General features: G+C 29.9%; 1 protein-coding gene across 1 annotated transcript; it reads left to right on the plus strand.

Annotated features, from left to right (window-relative positions):
- Positions 1–1,759: 1,759 nt before the first annotated feature.
- Positions 1,760–19,509, plus strand: LOC127711816 (ribosomal protein S6 kinase-related protein-like). The gene is made up of 14 exons (XM_052217972.1): positions 1,760–1,896; positions 4,404–4,604; positions 5,244–5,327; positions 6,053–6,121; positions 6,631–6,703; positions 7,092–7,199; positions 7,761–7,801; positions 8,686–8,713; positions 9,289–9,378; positions 10,403–10,491; positions 10,818–10,928; positions 11,441–11,542; positions 12,743–12,865; positions 13,457–19,509. Exons 1-14 carry the CDS (start codon positions 1,837–1,839, stop codon positions 13,508–13,510), a joined length of 1,233 nt encoding a protein of 410 aa, XP_052073932.1. The 5' UTR covers positions 1,760–1,836; the 3' UTR covers positions 13,511–19,509.
- Positions 19,510–19,828: the final 319 nt, after the last annotated feature.

Here is a 19,828-nt window from a genome sequence, read left to right on the forward strand (position 1 = left end):
TGTTGATATATTTGTTTGTTTTTATAGTGATTAGAATTATAACACGATGTTGAGTGCTGTACCCATATTTTTGACATTTTTATCTATTATGTCTGTTTGTTTTAATTGTTCACACATTGTTGTCAATATAATAATGGAATTTTATGCGACTGTCATACAAGTGAGAGGTTTAGCTAGCTATAAAACCAGGTTTAATGTTCCACCATTTTCTACATAAGGAAATGCCTGTATCAGAGACATATAATACAATTTTATATGTCTCTGCCTGTACCAAGTCAGGAATATGACAGATTTTTCCATTCGTTTGATGTGTTCATGGTGTTTGAGCTTTTGATTCTGCCATTTGATAAGGGACTTTCGACTTTCCGATTTGAATTTTCCTTGGAGTTCGGTATTTTTGTTATTTTACTTTTTTCTAATATAAACAGCCGAATAATTGTCGTGTTAAAGATATGTATATTTAAGTTTTACATAATAATAAGAAACTCCGTAAACAAATTTCCGACACATGAAAGAGAAATTATTTTGTCCCCTACTTTTTAATTTTCCATTGTGGACCATGATGCTCCTATCGTCCCTCCCTTTGGGGGAATATTTCCAAAATCGTTCGCTATGTCCGTTTTCTTTGATCCATACAAGAAATGACAGAAATACCAGAAAACTATTGGCCAACTTTAGTATTTCTCACATGCATCATTTGTAAAATGATAGAACATATTCAAATCCGGAATTTGATCATATGGAAATAATCAGCTGCAAATGGAAGCTGTTTATTATTATTAATCCCGCTGAGGGAAGAAAAAAAATTTGCTAACGCAAATCTGAAGATCTAACATTGTTGGGCTAAATTTGAGGCGAATTACATACATATTCACTTCTTCGTACTATGAACTTCTAAATTATTTATTTTGTAAAAATATTTCCTATTTTTCTATTTGAACTGTACACGTATACCTAACAACAAAATTATTTTCATTTACATGTGTTTAAAGTAATTGCATGGCTGATATTTTTGTTCAAGCATATGGTTTTTCTTAAATTGTTTAACATTTCACAGCGGTATAACATGTTTCTTTAATTATTTTTCCCTTAGTTTATTTATTTTGTATTTACATTGTATCATAGATCAAATTTATTTGTTCAGTGTAGGTTCACTGGTGTTAATATGTCTTTTGATTGAGTTAAGCCATTTCAATTGATATTTTATCGTGTGTCTTTCTATGTTGTGATGTTACACTATTGTTTCAGATAAGGATGAAAGTTTGGTACCATTAAAACGTTTAAACACGCTGCAATTGTTTGCACCTGTCCTAAGTCAGGAATCTGATGTTCAGTAGTTGTCGTTTGTTGATGTGGTTCATAAGTGTTTCTCGTTTCTCGTTTTTTATATAGATTAGACCGTTGGTTTTCCCGTTTGAATGGTTTGACACTAGTAATTTTTTGGGCCCTTTATAGCTTGCTGTTCGGTGTGAGCCAATGCTCCGTTTGAAGACCGTACTTTGACCTATAATGGTTTACTTTTACAAAGTGGCAACTAAAGGATAATAATTGTAATCAGTTATCCCCTACAATTACAATATAAAAATGATTTGTTTTGGAAAAACCCAATAAAACTTTCATAAAAATGAATATCTACATAGTTTTTAATTTTTCATCGATTCTCCCCTTTTTTTTAATCTAAATTTTCGAATGCAAGTCTACATTTCTTTGAGACTTATTTTTTTGCCGGCTCAATGTATGCTTCCTTCCGGTTAAAGATTGTAGCCTGTAGGATTGAATGACTATTTTTTATTTTGGAACTTTTAAAACATGTAATCAAAATGCACTTGTTAAGCTATGGGGAACAGCAATCAGAAAAATCCCCTAAGAAAAGCCCAATCGGTTCCAGAATCCCAGGTGAATGTAATTTGTAGAAATATTGAAAACAGAACAAACACGACAAAGAAACATGCATATTTTATAAGTATATACATTGATAAACAAAAGTATATTTGATTTAGCATAAAAATGAGACAGACACATAAACATGGAAGTTCGATTTGACATGTGTACACATATAAGTGGCAAGCTCTTCAGCTTTAAAACTGGAAGAAATGTTACCTTTGAAAGAGGATGAATTTCATATATGTATATGATACATGTAGCTATAATGTGTAATGTTATACCGCTGCTACCTGTAAATAGAACTAATCACACCACCAATCGAGAGTTGTTTTTTATGAACGAGTTACACTGTTTGACCCACGGTTAATCGGCGTAAACTACGTCATAGAACAATCAGTTCTTACTGTGATGTATTAAATAACATAAGCATTGTGATATAGCAAATAAAGGGAAAGTGCACAAATTCAACAGTCGTCTATTTTGGTTTGTGAATCCATGACACTTGACTATGTTGACCAATTTTATAGTTGGAATTCAAAATTTTAAGGAATTATACCTGTGATATCCAATAATCAGTCAGGGATATAACTGATTATAACTCTATAGGGTTATTAGAGAAAATATCTTGCATGTGTCATTACAGATACATTCACGAGTTGTCTACTCTTTATTCCTAAAATTTTCTAAATCTGTAGTAACATATTTTTGTAATTTCTTAAATAAATCATAAATATTTTAATTTTTAGTGGGCACTTGGGAATTCTTGAAACTTTGCGCAGAAACTAAATACATAGCCTTGATAACTAATTTTCAAATTTAATTAATACATTTTTCATCAACCATGGTAAATCAATGAGACAAGGCTTTTAAGGAATAAACTTAGCTGTAATAACAAGGCTTATTATAATAAGTTATTAAAGGCATGTAACTTATTATATGAGACACTTGGGAATTACTGGGAAGCTTGCGCAGAACCTCATTACATGCTCTGATCATTATTTCTTACAATAAATTAAAATACATTGTGATTATGCATGATGTATGTCTGAGCAAAGGCTTTGAAGTGATGTAGAGAAGCTGTAATAACACCCTTTAGTTATTACAGGCATATTTTTTCTGTAATAACATAGGTGTACTATGCATGATTGGCAAACTATGGGCTGTTATATCTTTCTACAGTTTGATATACATAAAGACAATAATAATATCAATAGAACTTGTATACATTTTAACAAAACAAATGATGTATATTGGCCCTTTGAAACATGTAACATACATATGTTATCACAGTTTTTTGATTTTTTAGTCCACAATAACATATGTATGTTATTTTTCTCTAATAACTGTATAGAGTTATATCCCTGTCTGATAATGGTGTTGTGAATATCATGAATAAATAGCATTATTTAAAGATATATGATGATGAATTCAATATAAGTAGCTCAAATTATTGGTGATTCAGAATAAGTCTCCCCCTGTCAAACCCCCAAAGTAAACAAATGTTGAAATCCATTATCTTCCATAGGGGTTGAGAGCAAAAAAATGTCTGGAAATTCTAGCCTCGTTATGCATCCATTTATAGGATGGGGATATGTAATTATCATATTAATTTTTCCTAAATACTGACTGCTTTTATCATCTGACATGTCTTATTAACTCCTTCAATGAAAAAGTATTAAAATTTATATGATTAATTCGGCATGTTCAGTCAGGGGTAGTAGTTAAACAAGTAACTTTCAAAATTAGCTATTTAAGCTTAAGCTTAAGCTTAAGTTATGTTAAAAATAACATTTGTCACTGAATGCTAAGAAACTATAGAGATATATATCTAATAATCAATCACTTTAAAGTCATAGCTAGCAGTCTTCAAGATAAACTTTTAAATCTAAAGGCTGGAAGCTCAATTTTTTGAAAAATTTTGGATTATGTTGGCCTGTAGTGATTTTTAGAGGCCCGAAAGCAATTTTACAAATCTGCGCTGCTGGGCTTGTGGTTAAGTGTGAAGACTGAGCTAGAATGGAAAAAATATGTTTGATGCCACAGATATAATAAATAATTCATGGACAATTATTTAATGCATTTATATTGACTTGAAATACCCCATTGAACATTAATTTTCTAGAATGAAGATTGGAAATTTATTAAAATGATCAATTTATTGATTGTTTATGTATTATGCCTCACTAGTACAAAAAAACTATAACAAATGGATGTTGTAAATTGAATATGAAATAAAATTGAATAAAAAAAAGGTCATGACACATGCATGAAGGGGTAGGATGTGACAAAAACAAAATGACAAAAATTTTAACTGCCCTTAAGAAATATATACATGTACGGAGAGTTGACATGGTTGAGTAGGGACAGAATTTTAAGACTTTTTGGTGCGTGGACATACTTCTACTCTCTTATTGAAATTGAGAGCATATGTTGCACAGCCATACACATGATACATCAAAAGTGCACATTTAATCATACTGCATTTTGAATATGCTTTAATATAAAATCCTATTTTTCAGTTTTTACAAGAAACAAATCCTGATTTTGTAAGAAGTAAAACAAGAGCATCAGCTCGACTGAGTCGTGGAAAGTCACATGAACAATTAGAGAATGATTCCTCCGCTCCAGACAAACCCAAGTGGAATAATGTTCCATTGGTGGAAGCCTTGTTCTTGCCAGATTTTCCAGTACGAGGAGATTTTAAACAACAAGAGTTTGAGGTACACTTGTGTTTTGAAAATTAATTATCTATAGTTAGTCATTGCACCATAACATGAGTTAGAGCATTAATATATGATGGTTCTAAAATTGGTACATTGTGTGTTCATTTGACATTTGGTTACTTCTAAGTCATGTAAGTATGATATGGATATTTGTCCTCTTGTAAATCCATTCCAATATCTCTTCTCTACCCACTGATGAGTTTTAAAAGTGAAAGATGTGAACTTAAAATGTATAAAACTTAGCTAGTAAATGATCGTTTCATAAAAAAAAATGCAGATAACTGACATTTTTTCTGGAAGTTTAAAACTGCTTATATAAATTAAAATGTTCTAAATTAAAAAAAGAAATGCATACAAATAAAAAATAAAAAATTTCAGTTTTGTAGATGTATACAATACATGTTATGAACCTATTCATTACTTATAAACCTGTCTTATAATTTCCTTTGAAAGTCTAGATAAATGTCACAGTATTTATGAGTGCATCACCAACAATCACCATCATTCACAGTGCAAATTACCAGCACAGTTGATTGTCAAGTATGTCACCTTGTGTGTACTTGATCAGGTTTTGTATTAGACAATTTTTAAGAGTGTCACCTTGTGCATGTTGTGTGTACTTGTTTTGTATTTCAGGTTATTGATGTTATAGCTAAGGGAGCCTATGGTAATGTGTATTTGGTTCGGAGGGAAGATGAAAAACAGAACTATGCAGTTAAAGTATGTGGTTTAAACCATTTATTGTTATATGCAGGCAGGGATCCACAAATTTTTAAAAGGAAGTTCTAGCCTAATTTTTATCAGTATTTTTATGCGATTAAAATAAATTATGGATCTTTGTAATGTTTCATTGTGTAAGGAATTTTAAGATCTGCCGATCACTCACTTCTCACTTCCTGTTTGAAGACTGATTTTTTCTAATTATTAAAAGGAGATGTTGGGTAGCCCCGGTATATATGTCGATGAGATAGCAACTATATTCATCAAAGGACTGAAAGACATCTAGCGGTCAACATACAGTATTCTATAATAGACAGCCTAAGACAGTTCTATACAATATGACAAGCTCTAAATCGTCCTCCAATAGACAGGTGTCCATAATTAATGTTAAGCTCTAATTGATGAATTATAAATGTTATAATTTAAACATATTTTATTGTTCAGAAACTAAATATAAATTGTGCAAAGTAAAAAAATGATGTGAATAAATTGAAGGGAAACTATCTAGGATCTGCCTTCAACACCAAAAATAACAAAATCCATTTACATGATTAAAATATATATAATCAGTAGCATCACAAAAGGAACATTATACCCACTAAGAATGGAACTTTTTGTCAATTTCTAAAAACAAGTATACTTTGTGCCACATTGCATGAAAATTCTTTTTTAGGTTAGGTAAGAGTTTTAATAAGAGGATAATATCTGTATTGTACATGTTGTAGGTTATGGGAAAAACTCAGATTATTGTAGAGAATGCTATACAGCAGTGTAAAGATGAGGCAGCAATCCAGGTAAATACATACCAATATTTGACAATAACTTTTGCCCACAGTAATGTTATTAACCCTAGCTATACTTATAGCAGCATTTGTCACACTCTGATACAAGCTGATGTAATTATGTGTAAATTCCAGACAGCTATGCTATGAAAAGTACAAGAACAAACTTTTGTTCATAACTAAGCAAACCGATGATATTTAATACAAAAACATAAATTGAACCAAAGAAGTTGGTGTCTAATTAGTATCCTTGTCGATAAATAATTATCTAGAGAGTCCAATAATTTAATGAACAATTCCTATATCAATATATCATCCTATGGACTACCAGTTCTATTAAACTGACCTCTGACACAAACAATATTTCTTAACACACAGGAGGCAGTTCTCTTTTTCAACAGTTCAATACGGATTCCATTTTCATGTCTTTGGAATTGTTTTAGACTTTTAGCCCCTGTGTAGTTGATGCTTTTGCAGTAGAATATTGAAGCTATTAAAATGAGAATTTGTTTGTTTTGCAGGCAATGCTTGGTGATCATCCATTTATTGTAAAGCTTCATGAGTACTGGCAGTCTCGTAAATTTTTATATATAGGTAAGATTCTTCTTATTACATATCTGTTGCTTTGGCCTACGTTTAAATGACTGGTTAATTTTTGCATTTGGGGATATTTTTTGGAAATTTATTTATTTTAATATATAACAGCATATTTCCTATCTAGTGATGTTGGTTAAGTTTTATGGTAACTATAGTAATATAAGAATTGAAATGAGTAAACGAATATGTAGGGTAGCTCATGTCATTATAGTCGTTCTGTATAATGCATTGCTGGTCAACATCATTTTAGTCGCTTTGACCTACATTTCGTGCTTTTAATGACCAACTGGTTTATTAGGACATACATTAAGTTTGAGGAGACCTGTTTTTCCTTTTTTCACTTTACATAATGTATATATTTAGGATTTGATGATTTTTTTTTCAGTATTAGATTATGTGCCATTTGGAGACATGTTTACATTGTGGACATTCCATGGATATTTTCCTCAACCTTTAGTTAAGATTTATGTTTCACAATTAGCTTTAGTATTAGGTAGGTAAATCATTTGTTTTATCTTAATCAAAACTTATTATCAGAGTCTGGAATTTATTTTTAATGTATACTAGAATAAATATATTAAACATATAAGATCAAAACATCAAATTGAGAATGGAAATGGGGAATGTGTAAAAGAGAGAACAACCTGACCAAAGATCAGAAAACAGCCCAAGGCTTCCAATGGGTCTTCAACACAGCAAGAAAGTCCCGCACCCGTAGGCGGGCTTACAGTCTTACATTTCATCAAAATACTGTCATTGGTGTATAAGGATGAGTTGCAGGTACAAATTGCACCTTTAATAGTCATTGCAAAATCTATGTTTTGCTATTGGAAACCACAAAAATTATTTGAAAAAAAAAAAAAAAAGAATTAAAAGGTGTATAATGCCAGTGGATGGAGGAAAGTTTAAATGAACGAAAAAAACAATAAATGAAGAGACACACTGATTCCTATAGATACCCCTCTTATATAGTACATTTTGTAACAGAGGATATAAAATAAAGACTTTGATGTGTATAACTTCTCAGTCTAAGTAACAAACTGTTCTTTTTCAGATTATTTACATAATGCAGGAGTTATTTATAGAGATCTGAAGGTAAATATTGATTTTGTTACTTCCCATTTATGCATAATTCATTTTTGTTTATATTTGTCTCCCCTTCGATGGATATTGCAGTAAGTGTTACATATTGACAAAAATCCAGTGGCTACAGCATTAACTATTTGTATGAAATTTCACATTTCAGAAGGTGGAAGAACTTGATGCTTCATACCATGTGTAGAGGTGTTTTATGTTCTGAAGTTTCTGTCTGATATATGTCTGTTGTCCATGACCTCATTTTCATGGTTCAGTGAAAGTTTCACATGATTTTTTCAGTTATTTTTAGTAAAACATCTATATTTAGAATATAGAATCATTGGAAGGTACACATGTCTACCAAACAGGGTTCACCTGACCTTAACCTCATTTTCATGTTTCATTGGTCAATGTTATGTTTTCTTAGTTAAAAGTCTGTTTCTCAGATACTTCATGTATAAGCTATTCTGTTTCTCAAATGCTATAAGCAATAGGTTAACTATATTTGGTGTACGGAATGATTATATGTTGTAAATGTCCATCTGGCCAGTTTCATCCAATTTAAAGACTCAACATAGAATTCTATCATGATCAGTAAAGCAGGTGAGATGTTTCAGCATGTGTACTCTTGTTTTTTATATGACTAAGATAAAAAAAAAATCATTAAACCAGTTGTCAGATATGTATCAGGTAGACCTCTTATCAGTAGGTTGTCAGAAATGGTTCAGCATTGAAGCTACTTTTGAGTACACACTATTTTAATTTTTTCTCTCACTATTAGTAGAATTAATATTCTAAACAGATAAAACAAGAAAATTATGAAAAGACAATATTTCTGTTATACCTCACTTACTTTATCTTGGTTATATAGTGATCCTTGTGTTCTTATTGTTTTTTTTCAGATGGAGAATATTCTGTTTGATCAGGAAGGTAGGTGTAGCTGCTTTTGATTACATAGTTAAGATCGTTCATGTTGGAGAAATTCATCTTGTAAAAGATTGCTAATTTAATTACCTTCTTTTATTATATGTCATGGTAAGTAATGACATTATGAACAAAAATCTTGAAGCATATAACTGCAATAGAAAAATTTCAGTTTTACTAATATAGGAACATCTGTTCAATGCTGTCTTTCTTTCTTTGTTTGTCAATTTATTGGGAGGAGTTGGGTGTTGGTGATTGGTGTGGTTTATTGTACCGACAACTATTTTTGGTTATTCTTGGTGTCCCTTTATGTAATATATATAGTGATATACAAGGATAGAAAACCAATCTTGAAAAAAACACGGTAGATATCTCAAACATTTTTATATGTTTTGAAATCATATAAGCACTTAATCCTAAAATGTGATTGACTGTAAATTTAGAAATTTCTGATTCCACCCACATATTTATATGATAACAGAATCCATGATCTTTTCAAGTTTCTGATGATAGACGGTAAAACAATAGTATAGAATTTAGTCTTTGAAGTTAACAAAATTGTCCTTCTTTCATTTGTTCAGGCAATATACAGTTGACAGATTTTGGATTGTCTAAATGGTTAACAAAAGGAGAGAAAACACGGACGATATGTGGCACTCTTCAGTATATGGGTAAGTATGTATATTATCTTGGAAGCTTTTTGTATATCGGAAAGTGTATTTCATTGATAGATGTTGCCAGAAAGGAATTGTCAGACAGTACAATAATGGATTGGGTTAGATTCATTGCTTTAAAAATGTTCAAAAAGTTAATTACATAGTTATTTTCACTAGTTTAATTGTTTCAAGAGGGGATTATTATTAAGACTGTTACAGCAAACTTTGGATAATAAAAGCATATGTGGGGTATAGATCATGTATTCTTATGAAAGTACCAATCTACAAGAAAGACAACTTTTAACACAAGATAAAATTGAAAAGAATCACATACATTCTACTCCTGTTAATTGTGTATTTATAAATGTTTTAACAGCATCACAGTCTAAACTAGACACTAAAACTGCTTGTATTATAGACCATTATGTAAATAATGGATTGATTTTCAATGTAAACAGACATTTTTTCATCCATATTCAGTATCAAATCAAGATGATATGATATGAATATGAATTCTTGGCTAGATTATTAACATGCTTGCTATAAGCTAACTGTCTGTAAGAGTACAGACATTATTCTGAGACCCAGATGACCTGTCTTTGGTGTCACTCCTTGAAGGTACATGCTTAGTGGATAAACATTAATGACAGCACAATTTTAAAGTATCTGGTTTGACATACTTGCTACATGGAATCAAAATTGGCATGATAAAAGAAATATTTTGTTCATTTTCAAAAATGTGTGTCAAATGTTATCCTGATTATTGTGACATTTGGGTTTTGTTCCCGTTAACAGTTATGTTAACCCATCAACTGTACAAATTCTTGTTAGGTTTATTGATATAATATGAATGGTTTAGCAAGTATCATTCTCCAAAATGTATGGAATTAATTTATTCATACATCCAAACTCTCTTGAGTCATTATAATTCTACATGACTGCATCACCTTCAAATTAAAAAGTAATCACTGATATATTATATTTTTCATTATTTGATTCCATTTTACAGCATTGATATAATTGATATTGTATGTTACAGCTCCTGAAGTGCTAGTCTCCCATCCTTATGGTCACACAGCAGATTGGTGGTCACTTGGTATATTAATGTTTGTCATGTTAGCTGGCAAGGTAGGGCTTTATTGAAAATGATGAAGAAATCAATTTGATGTCTGTGTATGTAATAAAAGATATGTTTGAAAAAGGGAATTTTAGTTTATTTAAAGCCTGTGAAAAACATGTTGTTCATAAAAAGTAACATATACACAAAATAAATTTGAATTCCATAAAATGTTTACACAGTAACAAATTGCTAATGTACTAAATACAAATGATCATGAAATTCATTCTCAGTATGAATTATTTGTTTATGTTTCAATTTTTTCCAAGTCACTTAAGTTTTGTTAATTTATCATTAAACAGTCTCATATCTGGTTACTTTTCTTGATCCATTCCAGTATCCAGCAGAGGGCGCTCTTGACCACATGGAGATGACTAAGTTAGTTTGGGAATGTGATTATTTACTCCCTAACCACTGTAGTGATTCAGCTCAGGAAGTTGTCAGCAAAGTAAGCTTTTGTATAATTCATATCCTGTATTTCAGTATTGATTTCTAGCACAATTTGTATGAGTTGTCTCCCATTTGGCACAATTTGTTAGAGTTGTCTCCCATTTGCATAGTCATTATCATAAAGTTGGTCAATTTATTTATTTTTTTTTTTGAAAAATTTCTTTGAATTACATGACAAACATACTACATCTGCATTAATATAGTCGCTTGTTACAACTTTTTTTTTCATTTGCCTCAAATGGATTAAGGTGACTTGAGGGTTTAACATGGTAAAATATGATATTTTGGTTAATAAAAGATTAGAATATGAATTGAAATGGAAAGATAGGGTAACCAACCATCTTAACTTTCTATCAGCTTCTAACAAACAAGGTGTCATCATTACTTGAAGAATTTCAAAGTTATGAGTCCAGGACTCACTTTTGAAAATATTAAGTCACAAGTAATTTTTTACAAAGACTAATCCTCCATATTTATAAGTAGTAATCTCATATATTTTTGTCTTTACAGTTATTGATAAAAAGTCCTGAAAAGAGGATGACAGATCTATCTGCTTTACAAAACCTTGCATTTTATAAAGGCATTAATTTTACTGCTGTCATTGAGAAAAAGGTATGACTATGTTTTCCATAAACACAACACTGTTCTCTTTTTTTTTTTTGATAAATAGTTGATTAGTTGTCTATTATCCAATGGAATTTATGGCATGCATTTTCAGGGCAAGACAAATTATTTTATGTATAATTTCTGTACATTTTAAAAAATGGATGTACAGAGTGTACAGAGGAAGAATATTTAAAGCCACGAGAAATGGTGGCATATTTCAATTTAATACACATTTTCATGACATTTGGTCACCAGTTTCAATGATAGTTGCTCCATTGATCAAAGTTGAGTAATTATTTTCTCAAATCATCATAAAAACAGTGGTAGAAACAAAGTGTTCATCTGTTTTGAATTTAGATATCCCTTTAAGGATGTTCGCTCCTCTTGTTTTTGAATTTTTGCCATATATTCGGAATCCTCTGGTTTTATCCATGAAGTGCCATTAACAATGTTTGCCCACTAACCCCTACTTTTCTCTCCATAATATGATTACATATAGTTTAAAATGTCATCTTTGAAAATCTTATAGAATCCTTGTTATTTTTTCATCGTTTTTGTAAGAAAACAGGTGGTAATGTTAAATGTATGAAAATCTAGAGAGAGTTATTTCCCGCCAAATTTTCAATGGCTTATATCTCGAAAACTAGCACACTGACCCTTCATTTATTTCTGCTTTTTTAGTTTCTTTATTTATATACTATCAACTTATAACAGTCTTTTAAAAAGCTTGTTATTTTGAAACTGAGTAGCGAACATCTTTAATCACAATTAGTTAATTGTGATAAGTTCACTGAAGCTTTTATAAGAGGGGTTTATCATGTAAGAGGGATTAATATTGGGTTGTTTAATAAGAAAGGGGTAAAGTTTTCATAAATAATCAGGACTATTTTCATATTAAAATGTTCACGGTAAACTTGAAAAACTGATGGTAAAGAAAAAGTCTTTCAGTATAATGTTAGCCGTATAGCTGCTTAAACAAATATTCATTCATAGTTATATCAGAAATGCACTGACTTGCCTTACAAATTAAACAAAACTAACAGACTTGACAGTATTTTTTATGAGATAATTATTATGATGCTACCATAAAATGTAAACAATGTGATTTAATTGTGTTTATCTGTTGTAAACTTTATAAAAGTTATCTGCATGCTGTGCACTTAGCTAAAAAAAAAAAACATATAACATTGTTATTTTTAATTACAGATCTCACCAAAGCAATCAGTCCCTGTTGACTTTTTCCCTATGTCAGGTGTTAGTTTTAGCTATTCTCCAAATACTGACCCGAGCTCTGCTTATCTAGTGAATGGTAAAGATCCATTTGCAGGGGTAAGGATATTTTTGGCATATATTAAGTTTAGTAAGTTTAGAAGTAAATATTTCAACATGCTGTTTGACAGATCTTTGTGACCTCAGGTTGTGTTTTAAAATGACTTTTTGTCTCTTATTTTTATGTAAGACAAATAAAAAGAAATTTTCCAGCATTGTGACAGAAAGAAAAAAAAATAAATTTAAACTCAAACAAAAACAAAATATACAGAAATAATACATTTTGAGTAACATAAATTTGTCTACTAAAAATCGACTGAACTATTTATTGATTGATTGTGTTTAAAGCCACTTTCAGCACTCTTGGCTTTATCATGTTGGCCAGTTTTTATTGGTGGAGGAAACTGGATTCCTGGTGAGAATTAATGTGAGCTGGAAGGGTAAACTATTTTCTGTCTCATCTGGCATATATTTAAACTATACTTGACTTGTTCTTTTCATTGTAACTACAACATTAAGAAATTTAAGTAGAAGTAGCTTAAATCAATGATTTTTATCATTTTTCTGCCAAATGGTCAACAGATTATTCATGAGTCTTTTTGGGTTACTTTTACATTACAAAGAAATATGAACATATTTATGTCTTTTTAGTTTGATTGTGTATGGAATCTACCTCCAGATGCAGAAGAAGCTGTGTATGTATGACACATGTCAGTCATGTGACCATCTCTATTCAAGTCAGCTGATCTACACTTTAGTAATCAGAAAACAGACTATCTTCATAATCAAAGATATATGTACACGAGAAAGATTTATGTATGCAGGATAAATACTAGTCTCATATTGTGCTATTGCTTCATGTATTTAGACAATGAGAAGTACTTTTTGACAATCGCTTGTATATGATTTGCATAATTTAATCTGCATGATGTTTTACAGGTATGTTAATGTTTGATAGAAAATTTGTTAACATTTCTTATGATGGGCATGTTGATTTGTTTTGCTGTGGACATGATTATGATGGTGCTAATACTATGTAGAGTAAGCTGACTACAGAGTAACAGTTACTCATAAAGCTTATATAAAACCAGAAATCCAGATATAGAAAAAAGATTGTATAGTTCAGAATATTTCTGTAAAAATACGATGTTCAAGGATGTGGGAAAATCTTTTAATGATTTCTTCGAGTGCAGAAAGCTGGGTTATTTTATTTGATTTTGTACAATAACATTAAAACTTTACTGTACTGTGAAAGGCTGCAACTTAAAATCACAATCCATGTTTTATATATAGAGACAGGTGTTACAGAATAACAAAAATCCTTCATTTAAAATGCAAAAATAAAAAGAAGATTTTGAAAAATGCTTTCAAATTAAGATTTATCAAATTTCAATATGCAATGTGTTCATGTATTCAAAAAAAATCTTAGAATAAGTCATTGCATTTGTATAATAAACAAACAAGATCTGGATCAAGATAGTTTAAGCAATATAACAAAGTCAGTTTTTAGTTTTTATTTATTTGCATACGATAGATTCTTATACTCTAAACAAAACTGAGTAAATTAACACTTTTGAGATTTCCCTTGGTCAGTGGTATCGTTGGTTATTTCCTTAAATCAATAGTTAGAAACAGTTAATAATCAACTTATGTTTTTTTTTATGCAAAACATTTGTTATTTATTAAAAATAAAATGACTATAATGATAATGTTATGTATGCTACATTGTGTATGATGAACTTTATATTAAGGCAAAATAAAGTAGTAATTTTAAAATATAATTTTATTCTAAAGATAGAAACATGTACAGATACCCAGATACACACATAAATGTAAATAAATACATTTTCATATACTGCAGATTTATTTTTTTTGTGGGTACCAATTTTTGTGGATTGATGAAAAATTGCAATTTCTTGGATATTTGATTTCCTGGTTTTGCCAAAGTCTGTATACAAGCTTATAGAAAATTGTACTTCGTTGAATATCTAAATTTTTGGTTCACCTATATCCACAAAAATTTGTTTCCAACGACTAAAAATTAATCCACAGTAATTGAAACTGATCTTTATTTAAAATTGATATTAACTTTTGATTATATTTGAAAAATATCATATACTTTATACCCAAATAATTTTGCCAGCCAATTTCATGGGTAGAAAAATAATGTGAATATCTCGCATTATGATTTTTAAGATATTCCTCAGAAAAGAAAGTATTGAAAAGGAATTGTGGCAAAGCTGATTACACAGTGCTGAAAGCAAACAAAAATTATCTGTGAAAATAATTTGGTTTAAAGTAATAAAAATAAATTCTAACTAAAGGGCTGGGTTTAGAGATATTTTAGAGCTAGTTTTCGGTGTTAAGGATAATGCTAGACTTTAGACAAAGGTAGTAGTGTGATATGATTTTGAAAATCCTCTGAAATAATTAAGTCTATATGTTATCATTTACATTCTAGTAGACTGACTTTGAATTCATTTCTTAGATTTGTCTCATGCATTCCATTTAATGCATCATTTAAAAAAATATTTCAGCAGACTAATTCTACCCATTTTTAAATTTTCAAAAGAATTTTTTTTTTTCTTGTCCACAATGAGGTTGCACAAACATCAATTTAAACATTATAGACTTAAATTAATGTTTGTGCCACCCAGTCCTGATTAATATATTTCAATGGTGTACCAGTTGATTTGATACTGAATTAAATTCCATCCTTCTTTGATTTTTATACCACGTAATAAACATGACTGAAATGTCCAATAACAATACAGATAACTTACATTGAGTGTTGACAGTTTAAGAAGGTTGTAATTGGTTTTAATTTATTAAGCATGATTGAGAATGTATGATGCATAAATGTGTTTTTAAAGCTTTCTTTGATTTAAACAGTTATCTTTTTATTGTTTTTATTGAGCTGTTTACTAAACCAGATATAAGTTTTTACTTACAAATATTCAAATATATAATGTATGTTTTAGATGTCTTTTTCCATGACTGATAATATGCAAATTGTCTCTTGTTAGTATCTTAATGTACTGACAGTTACACTATTCTGATACTGATAAAATCCATAATATTGAACTATTTATCAATGCAAGCTGAAAGTCAGCTTTTTAGACAAATCGCTAATGTTGTTAATGTTTAGACCCCCAAAAATGGTCTCTAAAGAACGATTTGAAAAAATACATATTTTAACTGTCTTAGCTTTAATGTGGCTTAGAAAAAAGTAGATTTACTCCTGTCTGTCAACTTTGTAAAGGTCTGCTTTAAATCTACACAAAAAAATATTCCAAACTTCTGTAGATGGACAAAAAGAAATTGGATTGTAATAATTGAAAAAAAACAACATTCCAAAGTTTAGATTCCATTTTACACCTTACTTTTTTGTAGCATACATTTAGATATTATTTATTTATACCTACGCATTTAACTTCCAAGTTGTGATATATTTCAAACGTTATTTCTACTTTAATGATATCTTACAATATTTTTTTACTATTTTACATCTATATGCAAATGTGTCTGATTGAATGGACTATATATTATCAAGGATTTTAAATTTCATTTGGACTGACAACTTACACATATAAGAAAAATGATTACTGTAAATTCAGAAATTATTGCGTGCATTTATTATTGGGATTTTTAAAGAATGAACAAAAATGTGAAATTAATTATTCCGATTTCAGGAAAATCTTCATATAGATATATGTATCAGATATCAGAATGTGAGTTCTTATTATTGCGATACTCAACCAGTTGCATTATTCACATTGATAAAAACCTCGCAATAATTTCTGAATTTACAGCAATCAAATGAATTTTCCTAGCTTTTTACAAAGACATAAAGGTGAAACTTGTTTTAGTCATGCCCCATCGGAAGAGGAAGACCCCAATTGATTCTGGGATCAATAGGTCAAAAGTTTGCCATTATTATCTTTGGGATCATATGTTCAACTTTTACTAAACTTGGTTTATTAAATGCCCTATTGGATGGAGAACATCAATAATTTGGGCTATATAAGTCAAGGTTCACAGCAGCTATTGATATTATGATTTTGAACAATTTTTATTTGTTTCCAGTTTTATGTTTAAAACTATATGTCCGATTTTCCCAAACTTGGATTTGATATTGCAATATCCCGAGATGAAAAAAAAACCCTTCATTATTGACCCGTGGTGCTTCTGTAATAAGAATTAGATTATTATGAATTGATAGCTGATATAGATTTTAAATGAATACACAATAATCAAGCTTTTTATACAATGATGTAAAGAATAGAATTTGAATTGCTAATAAAATATGTGTACACATAAAAAATACTAAATGTTTACACTTTTATCAGTATATTCACATCTGAGATAAAGAAAAATTTCTATCAAATGAATTTTACTATCAATACATCTTTTTCCAAAGAAACTTGAATTATTGTAGCTCTCTAGATATTTTCATATTATATGAGAAAAAGCAGATGCAGTGAAGAAATTAATAAAACATTTAAGTTTTGCTAGAGTTTGAAATCAACTGATTTTTAGTAATCAATTAGATGTTTAGAAACATTAATTCAAGAAAAAAAATGTTACTTCATTTATAAACAGGATTTATAAATAGGTAATCAGCTTTATAAAAAAGATGCCATATAGTTATAGACATATATACAGCTGTAGCTTCTTGATAAGACAAGAATATAATCACATGTACAGTTGCTGAAAACTCTTTTTTGTTTGTGTTTTGAATACTTGATCTGTGGACAATTAGAGTTTGTTTTTCATTTTACATTCATCATTTTACTCGTTATTGATAGATACTACAAGATGATTTTCAAATCATAAAATGAACATAAATAAAAGAGTTACAGTCTTATAAATATACATTATTCAGAGAGGATGCATTCATGAACAACATCAAGCAAATCTTCTTTGTAAATTTTGATATTAGTTTTTATTATTAATTTAAATTGTAACTTTAAGTTATGATCATTTATTAATGTAGTTTTTACCACTGGGATAGTATCACTTTTGCTAGACTATCTCTTGGGGAACTATCTTAGCAGTAGGCAGTGCTTTGGTACTGACATGATTTAAATGAAACATTTTGACTGCGAATATCTTGTTCATAAATAATTAAATTTTTCTTAAACTAAGGTTGTAAATTTATTAGGCAAGGTTGACATTAGAGGGTTTTGGCCTTTTTTCATGTTATAGTTTTTAAATGTTTTGTAATTTGTCTTCAGTTTATTTTAGAATTTTATATCATGCCCTTAGAAATCTGTATCATACAGGCATACGTACCACATACCCAGTAACTAGTGCTTTAGTACTGTCATGATTCAGTTGATACATTTTTACTGTTAATTTCCAGTTCATTAACTAAGGATTGCGACTCCTTCAGGCAAAGATGACATTGGACCTTTTGGCATATCCATTTTTAACCGGATTTCAAAGTAAAAATCTTTTATTGATTTGGGGATGTTCGGCAGGCGGGCGGGTGGCCAAACAGTGTTTGTTGATTTACATGAAAACGCTTTGAAGAAATTTTTTCAAATTTAGATATGTTGTTTCCTGTGACTAAATGAATCCAAATACAAGATGTTTAAATTAAAAGTTGTGTCCATACTTGCTCAATTGTTCTGGGTTCAACCTCTACAGGCAAATCCGGTTTACTGTCACTCGACAGCCTCTTGTTAACTTTTTTTATTGGCTTTCTCAACTTTTGGTATCTGGCATACCTGATGAAGTTTAATGTAGAAACAGGTGTAGTGTTCATAGAAATCAGACGGGTATAACACTTTTTTCAATCTAAAAGATTTTATGTCATGTATTAACACCAATATTTTACAATATAATATTCATTGTTTTATGTAAAACAAAAATGTAATTTTAACTTGCTTTTTTAAGTGCCTAAGAATCAGGCAGTTATGAAAACATGACAAACAATAACCCACTCAAGTTGACATTTATTTATGTCAAAATGTTTAATGGTGCATGAATATAACATTCGTTTCTATTTCCTGTTCTGGTAATTCAAGATATAATTTGGTTGAAATGCACTAGAAATTAACAATTAAGGGGAGCTAACTCCGTATTTTGCTATCATTCTAATCAAAAGTTATCTAGAGATTTCTCGATAACTAGATACCCAAAAATGAAAGACCTACACTTTTAAACTCAGGATGAGGTTAACTTCAAAATAGGATGGTTAGGTCAGTGGGTTTTTTTCGGCCATGTTTTGATTTTTTTCAAAAATGCCTGATTCTTACAAAGACTGGCACTTAATATAAACAGGAGTACATGCTATGTAGGACAATGCTAAAACCATTAGATTTCATTTTATGATCAGAAAAGCCTTGTCAATAATATTAATAATTTATAAACTTGTTAGGTAAAATGTACATCAAAACTGTATACATGTCAAGCTGATTCGCTTTTTAGTAGAACATTTTACAAGTTACATTATTATACCTCAAATGGAAGAAATGCTCACTTTCCATTTTGTTGTTGTTATTTATAATACATAATTCTGATGAAGAAATATGAGCCATTTAGTGTGTGAAGACAATAGGCATACATTGTTTCACCTTTTTCCAGTATGGGAAAGGTGTTTTATCTAGTGGGTTGTTTTCTTAGTAATGAATGTTGTTATTTGTGAATTGTTGAGAATAAAAAATATGCAATAGTAAAAATATAAAAAATCAACCAGACAGATAATGTTGTTTTTCTTTACTTAAAATGAAACATACAAAGTGCAGTGAGTTGAAGACATTGTTAGCAGAAGCAACTGGTGTATAATATGGTAAACATATCATTTTCTTGTATCAAAATATTATACATCATAATGTATATAAGTTATACAGCGACTTACAAAATATTTAAAGACAATATAGGGTGCATAAAAAAGGTGAAGAGTAGCTGAGCCCAGACCTGACTTTCAAGGAACCCATATATTCCTACATACTCCTTTTTAAGTCACTTTGTAAACACAGTAAATTCATCCCACTGATGACTTTAAAAGGAAGTAAA

The sequence above is a fragment of the Mytilus californianus genome, unplaced genomic scaffold (genome assembly GCF_021869535.1).
Source record: "Mytilus californianus isolate M0D057914Y unplaced genomic scaffold, xbMytCali1.0.p SCAF_8, whole genome shotgun sequence".
Taxonomy (NCBI): domain Eukaryota; kingdom Metazoa; phylum Mollusca; class Bivalvia; order Mytilida; family Mytilidae; genus Mytilus; species Mytilus californianus.